The sequence below is a fragment of the Rhinolophus sinicus genome, linkage group LG05 (genome assembly GCF_036562045.2).
Source record: "Rhinolophus sinicus isolate RSC01 linkage group LG05, ASM3656204v1, whole genome shotgun sequence".
Taxonomy (NCBI): Eukaryota; Metazoa; Chordata; class Mammalia; order Chiroptera; family Rhinolophidae; genus Rhinolophus; species Rhinolophus sinicus.
This window is the reverse complement of record NC_133755.1, coordinates 65,926,049-65,947,155: the sequence shown is the minus strand read 5'-3', so window position 1 is coordinate 65,947,155 and position 21,107 is coordinate 65,926,049. Positions and strand designations below refer to the sequence as shown.

At 42.2% G+C, this 21,107-nt stretch overlaps 1 protein-coding gene across 8 annotated transcripts in view; it reads left to right on the top strand.

The window, feature by feature from the left end:
* The window catches only part of CRACDL (CRACD like), a 105,611-nt gene that overhangs the window by 50,381 nt on the left and 34,123 nt on the right, over positions 1-21,107 (top strand). For 7 of the 8 annotated variants that reach the window (XM_074332349.1, XM_074332348.1, XM_074332352.1 and 4 more), the window contains 2 exons: positions 11,987-12,066; positions 19,362-19,530. In XM_074332349.1, the coding sequence (XP_074188450.1) occupies positions 11,987-12,066; positions 19,362-19,530 (249 nt within the window). The remainder of the gene's footprint in view (positions 1-11,986; positions 12,067-19,361; positions 19,531-21,107) is intronic. The other variant, XM_074332354.1, reaches the window with a different exon arrangement.

The window sequence follows — 21,107 nt, the reverse complement described above, 5'->3', positions numbered from 1 at the left end:
TGGGAAATGACGATGCTGGTATTTCTACATATGTGGTTTGAGCTCATGAAATGCTTGTTATGTGAACCATGTTTGCCCCATAGTACATGGGCCCCAGGTAGGAGTGAGATGAACAACAAGGCATCTAGCCAGTCCAGAGTGGAATTGTTTGGGGGAAAGATACCTTAATATCCTCCCAGATGGGTCAAGGGACAGTTGCCTTAATGAGCAGAGGGTCTGAGTCAGTGACTCCTGTTGGAAGTAGCACTGAAAAGTAGAAAACACCAGCACCTCTGCCACCTCTAAAAGTGGGGTGATGGGGTGACAAATGGTGACAATGACGTGCTGACCCCAGACCAGAGCAGAAGGCACCCCGACTGCATCACCCCTTCCAGGAGCCCTGGAATCACTTGCTCTTTTCCGGAAGTGACCAACCCCATGTGGCCTGAGGCAGAGTGCCTTCCACCCAGCCCAGCAGCTTATGCTGCCCACCTGTGGAGCCCCAGCAGGGCACTGCCCGTGCATTTCATTTTGGTGTTCCCATGGAGTATGTCCAACTGGAAAGAATTTGAAAAACTTTCAATGTGGCTATATGATCTACAGCTGCTCTTTGCACTGGTTTGTTTGTTTTGGCTAAAGATCAATGTAACTCATGGTGATTGTTGGACTCTTTATGCCATCACTTTGGGATAGTAACAAGAAAAGGACACATCGCGGGCAGGCACCGCTTCTCAAGGTTAACGGTACAACACACAGCAAAGGGAAGGTTTTGAAGTTGTCAACTCATTCCTGACCCTTGTAAACAGCCTCTCTAACTCATTTAAGTGCCCGCTTGGGCTGTGGGGCCATAATTGTTCAGTGAAGGGGAGGACCAGGTGAGGAGGAGCCACATGTACCTTCCGGGGGGGGGGGGGGGCAGAAAGCATCTGTCATCCTGTGTTCCAGTACGTTTGTGACCTCCTTCCTTACAGACATTATTTGATCTCCTTGAATTGTATGAGTTCCGGCGCAACATAATGATTTTGTTTTCTTTGTAACATACATGTACACATATGCTGAACGAGAAAGGGGAGCAGAGGGTGGAGGTGGTGCTGGTGGGTGGGGAGAATGAAGGGAAGGGAGAAGGAGTAGGGGAGAGGATTAGGAAAGAGAGCATTTTACTCTCAATATCCCATTCCAGTAACTTGGGTCCACGTGGCACAGTCTGTATACCTGATGTGGAGGGAAGGCAGCAGAGGTGAAAGTTAAAGGCCCTTAGAATTAGTCCTGTTACCTAAAGGTCAGCACCAAAGGGCTTGCTCATAACTGCCAGCCTCGCCGTGGGAGGGAATCTGCCGAGCAGAGGCCAGTGCTGTCTCACCCTGTGGCACGTGAGCTCTCAGTGCATTTTGCTCCTGTCACAATAGTACACAGTGGCGTAGGGCTATGGTGTGCTGGAAATCCATTTGCTCAGTGTAAGTAAACACATTGCGTGTCCCGTACACCACATGGGAAGTGCCCAGTATGGCGGCCTCTATCGATCCAGGTGGTTTCACATCTGCACATCGTGTGGGCTGCACAGCACGGTCTTGGGAAATTGATGTTGTGTCTTCAACAACACACATCCTGGCAGTGTGGGGGATGCGTGGGGACTTGGGACAGACAGTCCCCCCACCCCGAGCCTCACTTTTTTCTTTTGTTACATGGGGACAGTAACCCAACAACGTACGGATCCCTTGTGAACACAGGCCTTTGTACTGTGTGAAGCCCCATGTGTGGAAGCCATCATCATGGTTATTGTTACATAAAAAAAACAAAAAACTGGTAATTATTCTACCTCATTGTCTGATGCTGCCTATTTTGAATGGTTCAGAATAGAATGGTGGTGTTATGCCTCCTTATTAATAGGCTTTGCAGCTTGACTTCCTACTAAAAAAAAATCTGCATCTGCCATGCTGTAGAAACGCCAATCACACATGGAACATCCTCTATAAATGATGTCTTAAGAACTTTCTTCTGTCATTATTTTTGGTACACATACATAAAAAGGGGAGTTTATTACCTCTGTCAACTCATGAAGTTAAAAATAAAGCAGCCCTAATAAATCTTTCCTGTGCCCTGGGCTCTGGTGTCCCATTTGTCATGTGTGTGTGTGCAGCCATCAGCACAAAGTACAGCTGTCACTCCAAGATTGAAAGTTTCCAAGTCAGACAGCATCTTGGCAAGATACCCTCAGCATTAGAATGAATGTACATTATATTTTCCCAAGAATTATGCAGATACAATTTCTAAACCAAGGTTGTGAAGTTTGAAGCTCTTAACCCTTGCCTATTTTTGAAATGGTGGTTTTGTAAGTCTCTGATAATTTTATTTTACTCTAATAATCTAATGTCTAGACTAATGTGTTTCAAGTTTCCTGTGAAAACATTCACTTCTGGATGAGTGAAACAGTTTACTCCTGCGAAAGCCATCAAGCATCGCAGTCTGAAGCATGAGGCTTTTTGAGCAGTGTTCACGAAGGCTTAGGCTGCCTATGGGAATGCAGGTTCTCGTGTGTGAGTATATGCATATATGCTGCACTGGCAGCTGTACACATCCCTGGCTAAGTAACTATCAATTTGCCCATGCACAAGGGCTCTGAATACCATGAAATCAGCTGTTATGTAAGTTTCAGAAAATGGTGTAGTTTGTCTTACGTGAGATACTATCCTGTGCTTACAAACTGTCCTGTTTATCTTGTGGATGACTGAGTTTGTTTGAATGGAGCTCTCTGTTGTTTCTTTGCAAAGAAACAGCCTAGTGAGTTGTGGCCCAGTGACTCGTTGTCTCTGGATGTCCTCACCCTCCCTGCCCGGCCCATGGCCGGAGGGAAGCCTGAGGGTGGGAACAAGGCATCTGGAACGGGACGTCCCCTGCATCCCTAGTCCTTCACTCCCAAAGGCCATTGAGCTTCAGCTCTGCATGGTTATAAGGTAGGTGATGTCTAAAGGAGGACAAAGGACAAGAAACACTCAAGCTAAAGAAATATGACATAGTTTAGCCAAGTCATGGATTTTGAAGGAAGTTTGTCCTCAAGATGGTGGCATGCTAGGTGGCCTTGGGAACTAAGATTTAATAGTTGATGCTGTCTCATTTTTATCAGGAGGTGACTCACTTTCTAGCAGGTGCTATAAGTGCCTCTGGTTCATTCATTCATTCATTTAACAATACAATAGGGCCTCACTTAAGGTCAATAGGTTCTGTGACATTAAGCAAAATGGCACATAATGAAACCTGTTTTACCACAAGCTAATTGATATAAACAAGAATTACGTTCTTGCGGCACCTCATCAACGTTATAACAGAATGATGTTGAACAAAATGACATTATTCAAGGACCTGCTGTATTTATTGAACTCCTACTGTGTGGCAGTACCATGCTGGTCCATATTCCCTGTCCTTAAGCAGTTAGTCTTCAAGTTTTACATACTTAGCAAGATAGGGAATGACTCACTCTCTAGGCCATGTCTAATTTTAGCTGTTTGTTCTTTTTTATAAGATAAACAACTACAGAGCACTAGGAAACTTCTAAACTGACCACCCTCTAAGGTCCTTTAGTCTCCCCTCCTGCCCTACTCAGAACCCTAAGACTCGGCATCTGAGGTCTCTGGTTTCAGCCCTTTGCCTATGAGATTTCTTTGTTTTCTTTTCTCCCGTATGTCATAGTACATCTGTCCCTTTCTCCTCCCTGTCTTTTATGACAGGTGGACAGAGAAGGTTTTACGCAGACACATCGAGATGTCTGCTTCAAAGGCCTGGAGGTCCTCTGGCACCTTCGAGGCCAGTGGTTGGCTGTGGGGAGGTCCAGTCTGGACACCACTCCACTTTGGGGCTCTGCTCTTGAGGGCGATAATATCCAGCATGAAGCCGTAAGCTGGCCCAGTTTTCAAAAGGGATTTCTCACAGGAACTTTGCAAGCATGACACATTGCATTTGCCTCAGTAATGTGAAACTTATTTTGCTAAGAAAGGTACAAGCAGATTCTGGTGACTCACTAGAAAATAATAGTTAAGTCACAGTTTATTTTTGGCTTTTTCCCCAAGAAAAGGAAAAAATTGATAAACGTATAGGGAATGTAAGCGGGCTTAACTTTATACAGGGGAACTGGATCAAAGTCATGGAGACTTGCAGATGATTAAAACCGGTAAGTCCTGTGGACCAGAGGTCCAGGCATTCTCACAGTGCATTGTGGGAGGTCCTGAAGGGGTGTGTCAAGCTCCTCAGGGAAGAGGAATAGAAGCTGCTATCTGAAGGATGAGTAGGAGTTTATAAGAAGGAAGTGGAGCATAAGGGCAGGGAAGAGCATGTTGAAGCAGAGGGAACGACATCTGTAAAGGCCCTGGGCTGGAAGGAAGTGGAACGTTGAGGGGGGAGGGCGAGTAGGGCCACAGCACACGTTTATGCCACTGTGTACAGGGCCTCTGGTTGAAGTCCAGGCTGCCTCCTCGTCTCATCCATATTTAGATTTACCCACATGTATATTGCTCTCCATTCCTACCCACATCTCCAAGTTTCCACCTGAGATCACACCCTTCCTCCTTTAATATTTGTTTTAGTGTGGGATTGCTGGAGACAAATTGCATCCTGTCTTCTTGTCCAAAAATGCCTTTATTTAACCTTTTTTGTTTTCTGGTAACACTTTTCTCTCAACAGCTTTATTGACATATTATTTCGTACCAAGGAGTTCATCTGTTTAAAGTGTATTGTCAGTAGATTTTAATATATTTACAGAGTTGTGCAACTATGAACACAATCTAATTTTAGAACAAATTCATCTGCCCCTAAAGAAACATTGTGGCCATTAGCACTCACTCCCTGTCTCCCTTCTCCCAGCACCCCACTCCCCAGCCCTAGACAAACACACATCCGCTTTCCTTCTCTAGGGATTTGCCTATTCTGGATATTTACACATATGTTAATAATTATCATATTTTCCTAATGGATTACCAGCTGCCTCTGAGAGGATAATATTGCCATCACTGACCTGAAAGTTGGTGAGTACAGAGAACCTGGAGATGATGCAGGACAGAAGCAGGCCCCTGCCAGGGACAGAAGACAGAGGGAGGATGTTAGAGGGGAAGTTCAAGGACATCAAATGAAAGAATTTTTTTAACCTAGTCGCCCCTAAAGCTGACCTTATGTAGGTTAGGTCACCTCCTCAATCCAGCCAGGGGAAGAGCAAGGTGAGCTAAAGGTGACTGTCGGTCTTTCTACAGCTCTCTGAGGCTAGATCAGCTGGTATTTAAAAGTCACAAAGTCAGGATACTAAGGCCCATTGACCTTGGTTATTGTAAATTTAATAAGTGCTTCCCTCAGCAAGTGTATTTGAATATTCTGCCCCACAGGGCTGCTTTCTTATAATGTTACGTATCTGGCATATTCTCCTTCGATTATCCATGTCTATATTTACTTCTTTATGGCATTACATCACCATGTTCGGTGCTTTTTTTGGCTTACATTCTAGACCACTGAGTCCTCTGCCCTGTTCCCCTGAGTTGCAAGTGCTCTGCAATGTATTTTGTTTTCTCTGCCATGGCCACTCCTTCTGTTTTGTATTCTGGTGAATAGTTTTGCCCCAGCAGCTTATGACAGACCTTCTATAAAGACAGAGAGATAGACAATTGGACTGGATGTTACTATTCAGTTAGCCTTCAAGGACTTAGATGGCAGACACATTGATCAGTAGGCCACTTGGGAATGGTGGGCGTCGAGATGCTATGACGTCCATCAGAAACACCACACAGTCCTGGAGACGGGACGGGTTGTGTGACCAGCAGATAAAAGCTGGCTAGAGGCAAGTTATGTCTCCAGGGGATCTGAAGAGAACAAAAGAGTGGTTGCCCATGTAGGATGTCAGGAATAGTCTTTAGTCCCAAGGGATGTCAGTTCCGTTATTGTTCCCATTTCCAGGAAGGCAGCAGCAATCTTTCCCACCCATCACCCACCCAAATACACACACCACTATACACGCTCAAACGCATGCGTTAAATGGGGGCTGAATGGTTTTCAAGTTAGGCTCTGTTGTTAGGTGCACATATGTTAATAATCAAAGAATGGTCTTTAGGGTCACTAACACTTCTGAAGTTCAAGAACAACAGGTGCGTTATGTGGCATATCTGTTGGTTCATTCATTCTGCAAATGTCTGTTAGGCACTTTTTTTTTTCTTTAGTTGGGGAGGGGGAACACTGTTTATTGAGGAACAGTGTATACTTCCAGGACTTTTTCCAGGTCAGGTTGTCCTTTCAATCTTAGTTGTGGAGGGCGCAGCTCAGCCCCAGGTCCAGTTGCCGTTTCTAGTTGAAGGGGGCACAGCCCACCATCCCTTGCGGGAGTCGAACCAGCAACCTTGTGGTTGAGAGGACGTGCTCCAACTGACTGAGCCATCCGGGAGCTCAGTGACAGCTCAGCTCAAGGTGCCGTGTTCAATTTTAGTTGAAGGGGGTGCAGCCCACCATCCCTTGCGGGACTCGAGGAGTTGAACCAGCAACCTTGTGGTTGAGAGCTCACTGGCCCATGTGGGAATTGAACCGGCAGCCTTCGGAATTAGGAGCACAGAGCCCCAACCACCTGAGCCACTGGGCCAGCCCTCTGTTAGGCACTTTTTGTGGTCAAATGCTGAGCCCCATGTGAAGATGGAGAAGGTAGAGCCCCTGTGCCCTGCTCCCTCTAGGAAGACGAGCAAGACCTAAGACCCCGAAGGCTCTCTCAGTGTTATCTCATTTTTAGGAACATTGAAAAGTAAAAGACTCCACTGGTTGGATGATCATTTCAAGACAGGTGTCTGGAAGTGGTCTGGGCTCTTCAGCTGATTTGGCACAGGAACACTGACTGGTATTCAGATTTGTTTTGATTTGCTTTTAAACAAAATGAACTACATCTATGGATCTTTTAAGCTTCTTAAAAGTGACTTAATTTTATTTCCCATCACTCACCATGGGACCCTCAGATACAGCCACACAGGCCAAGGAGGAATCAGCTTCTCCATAACAAGCAGCCACAGGCACTGGAAAAAGCATAAGAGAAATGCACACAGATTGGCCTTACTAAAATGCCTGCACTTCTGTGCAAATTTACCTCTGTTGTTCATCTCTTTAAAAGTCCCGTTGCTCTGTGAAGAAAAGACAGCTTCTTTCAATTCCCATGTAGATCGAGAAGGGTCACAATAAGGATGGTTCACTTTTTACAAAGTCGGGCATCAGTAATTTCCTGGACGACTTCCTATGTCTTCGGTTGGATTGTAAAACTAGATCCATTTCTGGGACCTGATCAATGACTTCACTGTTGCTTTTCGTTTCATCTGTACCCAGATCTGTCATCTCCAGAAGTTCCCCAGGTGTTGTCACCTGTCCGGTTCATGTGTCGCACTCAGTTCCGTGCTCCTGGCACTGTCCTAGGTGCTGAAGAGAGCAGTGGGTATACAGGCGTGAAGCTCACTCTCGCCAGCACACAGTGTGGGAAGGGAGGGGCGTGTTAGGCAGACACCTCACCAATGAGCCCCCGTGGACAGCCTCAGTGAGTGTTGTGGAGAAAGGTATGGGGGCTGGGAGACAAGACCGCAGGGATGTACCCATGGCCCGGAGCGTGCTGTGGAATTAGCGGGTCTGCAGGGGTGAACGCTACGGCTTTCATGCATAATTACATGCTCAGAGGTATGTAATTAAGTTACAGATTTTTTTTTCATATTGTGTAGATAAACATAATGGATTGAAACTTTTAAAACACCACATTAAAACCTATTCTCGTTCTTCTCATGAATAATCTCTTGTCAGCTTTTTCGTATAAGCTGCATCAAACAGTGGTATTCTTCTGTAAGCTGGGAAGAAGCCTGTGGTTCCAGTTAGGGTTCAGGGAGAGGGAGTGGGCCAGCTCCCCCTGGGGAGCCTTCTTGAATACAAGACTCCCTGGGTTCTGTGGGCACCCAGATACACACTGATGAGTGCTGTGAACTGCTGCAGGGGCCAGAGACTCAGTACCCTGTTGAGTTAATTAGAACTCCTGAAGGGGCCCCTCAGGTTCAGATTGAAAGACTAAGTTTGCCTTTACTTGTACTTGAGCTGTCAGAGCAATAGTGTGGGGCAGGTAGGCGACAGCAGCTGGGGACAGCCGAGGGGGACAGTGGGGCAGCCTGACTTGAACCTTGAGTTCCAGTGAGAAACAAAGGGATGTGGGGAGATGGTGGGTATTTGCCACATGGCCTTTCTGATTATGGCTTGTCCTTGACATTGCCTCGGGGAAGGGGAAGTCATTGGGCCCAGCAGACAAGATACCCCATTGTACCAGCAATGGAAGGTTTTCACCTGGAGTGTCCCAGTGAAGGGGACCGTCCTCCATCTGCACACTCTGCAATCTCAGAGGGCCGGCAGCCTCCAAGGCCTGGAATTTTCCTCTGTTACTTGGTGGCAGTGTTACTCGTGGTCCATCAGGACATTGGGAAGCTCTTGATCCAGGTGTCTTGATCCTTTGACTAATAATGGTGGCTGTGAAGTGAGCCATTTGCACAGGACACTGTCTTCAGATGTGCTACCAGGCGTGTGTTCCTGTCTGCATCTGTGCAGAGACCTGAGCACATGGTGACGAACAAGCCACGGAAACCGACCGCTGTTCTCAGCAAGTATTTGTGTGTACTGTGTTCTCACCATCCCAGGTAATTAAAGGATTATTATCCCCATTTTGTAGATGAGGAAACTGAGGTTCGGTGCGGGTGACTGTTAGGCTGAGGGCTCGACCCCAGGACTGCCTGACTTCTAAGTTGTGGCCCCTTTTCTCTGTACCCTGTTGACTCTTGTGAAGGTGTTTGGAGCATAAAACACAAGCAGGTTTTAAGGTGAGGTGAGCCTGTTTAGTGGTCCCTTCATCTGTGGAGTGGCTTTTGCCAACACGTGCGAGTCTGTCAGCAGCCTTGGCATCTGGCGATGCTCTGCGCCTGGGCCCCAGCAGGATGTACCAAAGACATTGAGGACTGGGCCGTCCTCTCGGGCCTCCCACATTCCTGCCTGCTCCTGAACCCTCCGTCCCCTGTTGCTGTGATAGCACCAACGTCATCCAACCCAGGAGAAGCAAGAGTGAGCTTCTGGATCTGCTCCACACTCAGTGGGTGGGGCGCCCTTCACACCCACACTGTTGTGCACACACCCTCACATGCACCTCCATGGTCTCAGCACTTCCCAGCAAGGAATGTTTAATTACAATGTGTAGAGGTGAATGGACATTTTGAAGGGAACATCATGGTTTCTTTCTCAGGAGTGTTAGGTAACCTATCATGGCAGCTGCACATGCCTTCCCTCAGGCTTGGATACCCTGTCAGACCTAGTGGATGGGCTTCTGGGATTTCCTCAGCCTCTGGTCCCTGGCCCGACCCTGGAAAGGGGCTGCTTGGCAGGAAGAGCCATTTTGATGGGAGATTGGTGTCTTTTGGATGTCCCAGCTTCCCTTAAGCCCCTCTGGGGACAGCTCATGACTCTCCCCTTCACTGGGGCAGCACCTGCACGAGGCAGGGACCACATCAGTCTCATCCTTCATTGTACCCCAGGCCTCCCAGGTGCCTGTCCATCCATGTTGGGGGTACAGTCAACATGAGCACAACATGAGTGCATGCAGTCAATACAAGATGTGTACCAACCTACGTATAACATGAGGACATCAGTTGGTGTCTTTGCTTTGCCACTTTGGGTCAGTTAATCAACTTACCAAATATAATATGTGGTCAGAGTTCCAAAATGGGAATACTAAAAGTTCTTGGGGATTAAATGAAGTACTTCAGATGATATGCTACCTGCTTGATAAGTAATTGCAATTGTGGTTAACTCCAAATTCAAGCGACAGAAAGTGCTGACACTTGTACCTTCTAGCTCAGTGACAACTGTGGAGGATGATACTCAGGGTCAGAGTTGGTGGCTCGTTACCATTCCTCACCATTTTCACTCTCCTGCTTCTCATATTTTCCATCTTTTCCTTCTCTGCTACCTCTTCCTGCAAATGTCCTGGTAGCTGCTCCCTCCCCTCACAGTGTCATTGAGCAGCACTGGGATCAGGGATTTTGATATGATTGCATTGAATTTGTAGGTTGCTTTGGGTAGTACAGATATTATAACAATAATTGGTCTTTTCATCCATGAACCTGAGAAGTCTTTCTTTGTTATCTCCTTTAATTTATTTCAGCAAACTTTTATAGTTTTCAGCGTACAAGTCTTTCCTCATCTTAATTAAGTTTATTCCTAGGCGTTTTATTCCTTTTGATGCTACTGTGAATGGAATTGTTTTCTTAAGTTCCTTTTCAGATTGTTCATTGTTAACGTATAGAAACACAACTGACTTTGTGTGTTCATTTTGTGTCCTGCAACTTTGCTGAATTCATTTTGGAATCTTTAGGGTTTTCTACATATAAGATCATGTCATCTGTGAACAGAGATCATTTCACTTTTCCCTTTTCAATTTGGATGCCTTTTATTTATTTTTCTTGCTTAATTGCTCTGGCAAGAACTTCAAGTACGTATTATGTTGAATAGATGTGGTGACCATGGGCTTCCTTATCTTGTTATTGATCTTAGAGGAAAAGATTTTATTAATAGTTTGCCCCCCGTTTGAGTATGGTGGTTGTTGTGGGCTTTTCATGTATGACTTTATTATGTTGAGGTAGTTTCCTTCTCTTCCTAGTTTTCTTTAGTGTTTTTTGTCAGGAATGATTGTTCTGCATCAACTGAGATGATTATGTGGGTTTTTCCCCCTTCATTCTGTTGACCAGACATTTTATGAAACCAAATTATTTGAAAATTGAGAGGCAAAGTTGATGAAGCTTTGTTCACTTTTTAAGGAATTGGCTGGTCAGGAATTGGGCATTTTGACATTAATATTAAAGGATACCTAAATATGAGACCCAGCTCTGGCACAGATCTGTGACTCCTTTCCTCTGTTAAATATTTTCTTGTATTTCTCCCATCACTTCCCGTTATGTGTTGTATACAAGTGGTAAATGTTAATTGGTTAATTAAATATTTGGGCTCCCTGTTTAAGTGTGAGGATTCATACTAACTGCCAGTAAAAAAATAGTTTTTCAAATAAATGGTGAGTTAGTATGAGTTGGGTAGAGGGCATTGTTTAAAAGTCAGCTATGGAAGACAGGAACACAGTTAGTTCAATATTCTATAACAGGAATATTGACCAGTAATCATTTATTTGATATCCATGAAGAGTCAGAGATATTTTATTTAGGAAGAAGCCAATGGATGAAATAATAATAATATCTGGGATGATTTGCTTTGAAATAACCTAGTGAGAGTGGGAGAGGGAGAACGAACGGGTTAAGATGAAACAAGAGTGACCGTATATTAAATTCATTATATATTCTTTGTGCTTTTGTATCTGTTTGAACTATCTCATAATAAAACATTTCTAAAAGCAATGTAATGTAAATCAATGATGGTGTGGCTTTATATTGAAATATTGTGTAGCCATTACAATAACACTTAGGAAGAATTTTAACGATGTGGTATAAGTAAGAAAACCAAGAAGTCAGTCTTCCTAATACGGTGTGTTTGCATGCACACATAAATATTGGCATAGAAAACATATGGGGAAGGAAGTACGTTAAAACATTAACTGTGGTTATCCTTGGTGGGTGGGACTATGGGTGGTTTTCATTCTCTGTAGCTTCCAAACTTTCTACAGTAAACGAGAAAAATGTAATTTCTGAAAAACTTTTGAGAGAAAGGAACCAAATTGCATTGTGTAAATTGGTGAAGCCTTTGTTCCAGTTATCTATGTTCTGTTAAATTGCTCCAGTCAGTGATTAGATAAATGCCTATGTGATTACTCACCTTGAGCTGTGGACATGTTTTGGGCTGTACTGTCCTATATTCCGCCCTGGAATCTGTCTTCGCTGGAGTGTGGGCAAGAGAGGTGATGGGCGAGTAGCAGTCACCATCACCATTTTATTCACTGTTAACTTCTGTTAAACATGTTTCCTTAACATGCATTTCCATCTGGTTTTAGTGAGCTGGACATGATTTCCACGAGGGTGATGGACTTTAAGCTTCGGGAGGCCGCAGAAGGCCTTGGGGAAGACAGCACAGGTAAGGCCCTCACTTCCTCTGCTCTGGGAAGAGTCCTCCTCGTTGGGTTATGGGGCAGGGAGAGGGGCTGATGGAGCCAGGCCTTTGGCGTTCTCTTCATGGAGATTTGGGGGTTCAGTTCACAGCGTGCTCAGACAGCTGCCAGGCCCCTCACACTGTGATTGCAGAGCACACCCAGACTATTTAAGGCCACTCAGGGGCAGTCTTCCTTTGCTTCTCTGTCAAACATGGGGGCGGGGAGTGGGAGTGTTAGAATCATTTCCCTCATTCCTGGAGGTAAGCGTGTCCCCATGTTTGGTTGACTTAAAAGCAAAGGAAGAGAGGTGCAATGGAATCATTTCTCTTCCAAGAGCATCTAAAGGTACCATGAAGAGTTTGGGTAAAATATAAGGTGGTTTGACCATCTAGAAGAAACAATAATAACAAGAGCAAGCCTTTGGTCCTTCCCTCTTTTAGAAGACCTTATTATATCCTTTACTGAGCTAAATTCTAGGCCCATGAATCACCATCTCATAACACATCCTAAGAGTTACCCAATTATGTGATTGGCTTACTGCTATTTATATATTGCTCTTTATGTCTTGATAGACTTGTAAAATTGACATTAAAAAACATTGATCTTCCCACAATGTACCTTTTCTAAAGATCAGCCATTTATACTCACCTTATTTTGGTAACAAAGTTCTCCAGCTCTCTCTTATTTAAAGTTAAAATGCGAGTTGTCATTTTTTTATATATAGTTCAGGGGGAACAGTTTCCAATATTAAATTCTAGTTGGTAACCATTAGCTTCAGATACAAATTTCATTAATATATTATAGATATATTTTACATATTATAGATATATTTTTCTCACTATTTCATATTAGAAGTATGTTTCCTCTGCCATATTTCAAGAGATGCCAAAAAAAAAAAAAAAGATACAATGTGTGGTTTTTAAAATGAACCCTGAGAAAAAAATTAGTTTAAAAATTTCTCATATTATGGCACACTGAAATATTACTGTTTTTAAACAAGAAAATACTGTTTGACAAAGTAGTTCATTAGCCTGAAATAAACTCTATAAATGCTAGTTTGGGGTACTTACAGAGGTCACGATGAAGAATCAGTTTTTTAAAAAGGAAGAGAGAAACTAAGTATTCTTCTTTTTATCAAATAATGGTGAACTAAGTTATTCAGACTAACCCCTTCCATATATATAAAATTGAAAATTCTAGATAAGAGCATTCTTAAAAAAATCTTTTCAAAAATAAGAAATAATGAGGCCAGAATGAAAGGAAAATGGTAATCCAGAGAAACAAGCAAGCATAGAAACTACTTTTGCCCTCAGATCATTTACCAATCTTGGAAATTTTGAATTTCCCTTTTATGTCTTCAGGAGTTGGAGGTGAGGGATAGGGTTCGATATCAAAGTACAGGCCTGTACAAGGTGGGCCATCTAATTGAAGACCCTTCTTACAGTAAGCGGGGGGCCCAAGAAGCAGCAAAATCTGAATAAGTATGAACCAGAGGTAAATCAACCCTTGTGTGGATTTGTAGCTTGAGTTTGCACCCCTTGGGTAGTTCAGAGAATTTCAACCCTTGAATTTGGCTATTGATATTTCTAGACTAGATGTAACCCTAGGTACCTTGCAGAAGCAAACAGTCTTATCTAAAGGCAGGTGCCTTCTATCTAGACTTCAAGTTATTATGGAGAATAATATCTTCGGTGTTATGACAAACACGTAATCAGGAATAACTGGGCATATAAGGCAATAAGGCATCATGAATGAGAATGTGTTAGGGGTTGAATGGTGCGCCTCCAAAATTCAATTGGGGGTTGAAGTCCTAACCTCCAGTTCCTCTCAGACTGTGACCTTATTTGGAAATTGGGTCTTTGCAGATGCAGTTAGTTAAGATAACACAAGGGCATACTGGAGTAGGGGGGGCCCTAATCTTACGTGACTGATGTCCTTATAAAAAGGGGAAATTTGGACACAGACATGCATGCAGGGAGAACACCATGTGAAGATGAGGTCAGAGACTAGGGTGATGGCATCTACAAACAAAGAGGCACCAAATATTGTCAGTAAACCCCCAGAAGTTAAGGGACAGACATGGACAGCTTTCTCCGTTACACTTTGAAAGAACTAACTATGCCAAAGACACTTTGATCTCGGACTTCTAGCCTCTAGAACAGTAGTGGGACAATAACAATTCTGTTGTTTAAGCCACCCACTTTGTGGTACTCTTTTATAGCAACCCTAGTAAACTAACACAAAGCAGAAACAAGAGAAACAGACACAAAGGCATCGGATATCAGAATTATCAAATATGTGCTAAAAACAAACATGCATCTTATGTTTGAAGGTAATAAAAGTTTGAAAATATCTGGGAGGAACAGGGAACTATAAAAAGTGCTATAGTACCCACCCAATGCTCTAAGGCAAAAGAAAGAAAGAAAAGGGATACCGATGGAAAGAAGAAATAAAACCCCCTCTAACTGCAGTTGACATGATTATACAAAATAGCCAAAAAGTACCTAAAACTCTTAAGCAAGTTTAGCAATATTTCACTATACAAGGTCAGTATTTTTTTTAAAAAGGTCAATTATATTTCTATATAGTAGCAATGAAAGATTGAAATTTAAAATGTGCCTTTTACAATAGCACCCATAAGAAAAAATATTCAGGTATATACCTAACAAAATATATACAGGATCTAGGTACTAAAAAATACAAAAAAAATAAATTGTTTAAAGAAGTCAACAAAGATCTATGTACAGGGAGAGATGTGCTATGTATGTGTTATGGACCAAAAGTGTCCCTCAAAAATGCATATGTTCAAACCATAATCCCAATGTGACAGTATTTGGAGGTGGGGGTCTTTGAGAGGTAATTATATCTAGAGGATAGAGCCCTTATGAATGGAACTACTGCCTTTGTAAGAAGAGGCCAGAGAGCTACTCACTGTCTTCCTGCCATGGACAGAGGACACAGTGAGAAGTTGACCGTGTGTGAACAGGAGGAGAGCTCTCAAGAGAACCCCACCATGCTGGAACCCTGATCTCAAACTTCCGGTCTCTAGAAGAGTGAGAAATAAATTTTTGTTATTTATAAGCCACCCAGTCTCTGGTACTTTATTATAGCAGCCCAAACTAAGACACCATTTTGTTCTGGATTGGACAAATCAGTGTTGCTACAATGTGAATTCTCCACAAATTGAGCTAAAGAATGGTGTACTATTATATGTGGGGTAGAGTACACTGTTTATAAGTCAGCTATGAAAGGCAGGGACACAGTTCAATATTCTGTATCAAGAATATTGACCAGTAATCATTTATTTGATTTCCATGAAGAGTCCGATTTTGTTTATTTAGGAAAGAGCCAAATCCATATGGATGAAATGATTATAGTATCTGACATGGTTTGCTTTGAAATAACCTAGTGAAGATGCAGAGGGGTGGTAAAGATGAACAACCAAAACCCCAAAAAGATATTTTTCCAATGTTGACAAGCTGATTTGAAATTTTACATGAAAAAGGAAAAAAAATTAGAATAGTAAAAACAATTTGGAAAAAGAACAAAGTTGGAGGACTCACATTACCTGTAAAAGGTAAAACTATGGAACAGAGGAGCTATCAGAGGTTTCCAGGGGTAAAGGCGGGGGAAGGGTTTGGCTATAAAAGGGAATCATGAGGGGCGATGCAGCGTTCTGTATCTTGATTTTGGTGGTGATTATGCAACTCTATGTACATCAAAAAGACTGAATTTTACTGTATGTAATTTTAAAAGTAATTTTTTAAATGATACACCCGATTTGAAAAACAGTCAAATGGATTTTCTAGAAATAAGTTTAATGATTACAATTAAAAACTCAGTAGTGAGTTTAACAGTGGATTATATCAGCTCAAGATAGATCACAAGAAAGTATACAGAATGGTAAAAAGATGGAAAACACAGAAGAGAGGACAAGAGGCACAGAGATAAGTGAAAGTGTATAAGATACATTTGAGCACAGTCTCAGGAGAAGAAGGAATAGCTGAGAATTTTCTGGAATTGATTTTAAAAAAGACGACCCAATCCACAGATTTAAGAAAACCAATGAATCCCAAGAAGGATTAATAAAAAGGAAAATCCATACAGAGTGAAAATATAGAAAATCAAAGACAAAGGGAAAAAATCTTAAAATGAGTCTGATTTTAAAAAAAGACATTACCTTCAAGGGCACAAAACCTGATGACTGGCTTCTCAGCCACACAAGAGAAGCCACAAAACAGTGAAATAATAGCTTCAATGTTATTGAAAGAATCACTTAGAAAAATAACTGCCTATCTAGAATGTTATACCTGGGAAAATATGTATTTCAGGAACGAAGGAGAAATAAGAGCATTTTCAGACAAACAACAACAGTTTGTCACGAGTAGACCCTCCCAAAAGTGGATTCTGAAGGAATCTGCTTCAGGCGGAAGGAAAATCATCCTAAATGAAAGGTCTGAAACAAAGAAGGAACAGGGAGCAGAGGAAATGAGAAACAAGCAGATACATCTAAATGTACATGGAATAATATCTTTTGGGTTTTTTAAAGGTGAGAACAAAAACAGGGCATAAAAATAGGATTAAGGTATTCTAAGTTCTTTGTCTTGTCCTATAATAGAATGTGTAGTATAATTTCTAGGACAATCACTGAAATAACAGAGATTAAAGGCGAAGCTTACAAACTAGAAATGGGAAGAAATGGAATAATTTTTTAAAGTCAGTTAATCCAAAAGACAGCAAGAAAGGATATTAAGGAAAATCTCGTAAGATGGTGGACTTGTTTTTATTAACGTATCAGTAATTACAGCAAGTGTGAGTGGACTAATTGCATTAATTTTTCCAGTTAGAAGTTAAAGATCATTAAACTCAAACTCTCTTAAATATAAAGGTTCAGAAAAGTTGAAGGTAAAAGGATAGAAAGACATGTACCTGGCAAACACTGGGTAGAAGGAAGCTGGCATAGCTGTATTAATAGCAGTCAAAATAAAAATTAAGGCAAAAGTATTACTAAAATTAAAGAGGACATTTCACAAAAGGTTCTGTTCTCCAGCAAAATAATAAATGTATCTTTCTCTGCACCAAAACATGTCAAAAGTTATAGAGTAGAAATTGACAGTTAAATAAAGATAAAATCTGCCAGAGCAGGTTATTTTTAATGCATCTCAGTAATTGATAGAAGAAATGCATTAAAAATTAAAGATATAAAGTATTTAGATAACACAATTAAAAAGAGAATGGCCTTATCCTAAATGACATATATAGAACATTGAAAAAAATACATCTTCAAGCACACTAAGAACACTTATAAATTTATGGTGAGCCATAAAACAAGTCTCAACAAATTTGAACAGATTCAAATCATACAGAGTATATTGTCTGACCACCGTACAGTTAAGCTAGGTATCAGTAAAAGAAAGATAAGAAAATCCCCAAGTCCTTGAAAGTACCTAAAATTAATAAATTAAGTTGCCTAAAAATTAATAAGCTAAGTATTTGTCTCAAGAAGTTTAAAAAGTAAATCTGAAGAAAGTAGGAGGAAGGAAAGAATAAAGATAAGAACAAAATTAATACAGTAAAAAATAAATATTCAGGGGGCAGCAGGATGACTCAGTTGGTTAGAGTTTGAGCTCTGAACAGTAGGGTTGCCGGTTCAATTCCCACATGGGCCAGTGAGCTGTACCCTCCACAACTAGATTGAAGGACAACAACTTGGAGCTGATGGGCCCTGGAGGAACACCCTGTTCCCCAATATTCCCCAATAAAAAATTTAAAAAAATAAAATAAGTAAAATAAACATTCAGTAGAGAGAATTAACAAAGCCAAACTTTTTTTTTTTTTTTTTTTTCTTTTTAAGGCAAATAAAATGGACAGACCTCTGGTGCAATTGATCAAGGAAAAAAGAGGAGGCACACATAATTAGTATCAGGGCTGAGAAAGAACTTGATTACAGATTATGTGGATGCTAAAACAATAAGGATATTATTAATAACTACATGTCAATAAATTTGAAAATTTGGAAAAAACTCAAATTCTTAGAAAAATGTTACTTAAAAAAACAGGTTCAAAAAGTAGAAAACCTGAATAGTCTCTGCCACCATTAAAGAATTTGAATTAAAAAGTCTAGCAGGTGAATAAATGTAGCACAAACAGGCCCCCAGTGGATGGCTGACTAACCATTGCAAGTCAAACAAATGTGTTCAGCCGTGAGACTCCGAGTCTGTGTGGCCACTGTCACCCACATCCACGAATCCAGCAGTGGCATCTTTGACTGTAAAGGACAGTGAGGTTGCATGCTGGTTCAGATGTGCGGAGATGTGGACCTTCTGCAAAGGTCAGATGGTGACCTGGCAAATGCAGAAAACAGGAGTCTTTCCAGATAATCGACTCTCAGGTACTATAGAAACTCCTACTAGAGTAAGTCTAATTCTCCACGTTAGAGCAAGATCGTGCACACTTCCCCAGAGGGCGTTAATATAAACCAAGTATCAAGACCCTGTTTTTTGTTTTGTTTTTTTAAAGGAATTCAGCTTACAAAATTATTTACTTATAAAACTAATAAATGGTTCTAGCAGATTTTCAAGATACATTAGACAATATCCTGGTAACCCACAAATTGGCATCCTTCTATTGTTAGTCCTTATAAAGATTCAGAAGGAAAGGGATGAACTCTATTGAGCTGCTGACGTGAAATCGTGGGATCCGGATATGATAGAGTTTGTGGGTGAAAGTGCAGGGGACATCCTGGGTGGGGAATTCTAACCGCCAGGAAATATGGCAGAGTAGGGCTTAGTGCTGCCACCACCATTTGGGACTTCTCTCACCCAATGTTGTTAGCTCATCACGGCCCGTGAGGCTGGGCCTCCTCTGACTGTCCTTGATGCTCACATCTGCGCCAAATGAAGCACTTAGGGATTATTTTGAAAAATAATTTGGGTTATGACATGACCTTTACCTCATCAGGACTTTTTGCTTTGGGCTATGTATATTTCAGAGATTAAAGCCTGATTTCAAATGAGAGGAAAGTTGCTTGTGCTTTGATGCTGTGATCACGCTCCAGAGTTTTTTTCTTGGCTCTTTTATTAAATGTCTAAAACGCACAGAAATCAAAATTTGTTTTTGGGTGTGCAAAAATGGTGCCCTGGCTACTTCACATACTTCTCTTTAACAAAAGGACTTGTCAGGAGCGAAGAATTGATGCGTGGACAGAAATCTTGCTTTCTCTCCTCGTGCACGTCTTGCACAGGCTTGGTAAGCGCTCCCATGCATTCCTTCCGCACAGGAAAGAAAAAATCCAAATTCAAAACATTTAAGAAGTTCTTCGGGAAGAAGAAGAGAAAGGAATCCCCTTCGTCCACAGGAAGTAGCACCTGGAAGCAAAGTCAGGCGAAGAGTGAGGTCATGGCCATCGAGTCAGGGCCAGTGGGCTATGACTCAGAGGATGAGCTTGAGTAAGTTGCTTTTCACATCCTTGAGGCTTGTGTGAGCGGGAGCGCCGAATACTCTGTCCCATTGTCTTGGTAATTTGCTGCGTTTCCAAGTCTGTTTGCCACCTAGGTAATTCTATGGCAGGTTCTCCCATAGAAGTTGTGCTTTCTGTCTTTTCATACATGTTGGGGACAACATTGCAGGGAAATTATTAGGTACCTGCTGTGTGCCAGGTGCTGTGTATATTGAACATCTACAGTCGCCGTGGGACAGGAGGTAAGATACCATTTCATCAATGAGCACACCACGCTTTAGCAAAATGTTGGAGAACTTGCCCAATATCCTACAGCTGAAAGTGACAAGATGAGGGTACAAACCCTGATGGATTTTGACCTAAAGCTCTTATTGAGGACCTGGATACTATACCAGGGAAGTACATATCTTTAAGCTTGAACTTTGGGTAAATTGATAAGAAATTTTTCAAAGAGACAGAGACAGGAAGAGGGGAGAAGGGAGAAGAAAGAACGGAAAGAGGCTTTTCCTGTTCCTTCTTAGAAAACTCATCTCAAAATATTGTCAGTAAGAACAGACTCAGTAGACATAAAATTTGATGGAAGCTAGTGAAGAAATCCTTATTTTTATAATTTGCATTTCACCAAAATATAGTTACAATACATATGTTCCAGTTATTTCAGCAGTTAACATCTGTGAGTGAAAGGAAAAAACAAACAAACAGGTTTGTTGCTATGCCAACTTTTAAGTTTTCTTTGAAACAACATTGGCTCTTAATCCGATGATAAAACTCTTCAGAGTCATAATGACCCTCAAGAATGGGAAACTGACCACGCTGACATGGGGCTTCAGCGTCCTAGTGGTGGCGTCCTGTCCCTCTCCCTCCTCACCAGTCTCCTCTCTGGTTTTTAAAGGAGTAAAAATTACACTGACCACTTGGTGGCACCAAATTATGGAAGAGGAAAGATTCAAGTTTCTTCTTTGAGGTATTTTTTTGTTTTTTTTCTCCCAGCTAGCAGTGAGCAGGTGCCCCATTGTACCTTGTGAGGCACAGAGAGGAGAGGGACACAGAATTTTTAGGCAGTGTGCCCCAAACTCTTGGGGAGCAAGACACTATAGGGATAACATTGCGAATTAGTCAATGTCTTCACTGGGCCAGCCCCAGGAAAACTGACCCTCACCCCGCCCACCCCGGTCTTTGACTGCAGCGCACAGTTCTGGTGTTGGGGAGACAGGCCTGGGAGCGGCCCCTCCAGCCACGGAACAGGAAGGAGCGTGGCAGGAGGGCCCAGCTGGGGTTAAATAGCCTGTCCATGTGTCCATCTCCTCTCTATCACCAGAACCCATGGGAAGGTGGGACAGTGTCCTTTCCATCTTTATATTCCCAGCACCTAGCAGCAGTCTGGTCCTCCCTCCCTGACTGGTAAAAGTTAACGGGATTGACGCTAGGAAAGGAAGCTTGCGGGTGGAACGTGGTGAGGCTCAGGAAGCACACATGACGCTTTTTAGAGAGCAGTGCAGAGGAACAGGCAAGGTCTTAAAGCCACCTCTCCACCCTCTGTCAGTCTGTGTGTCTTCTAGACTCTGC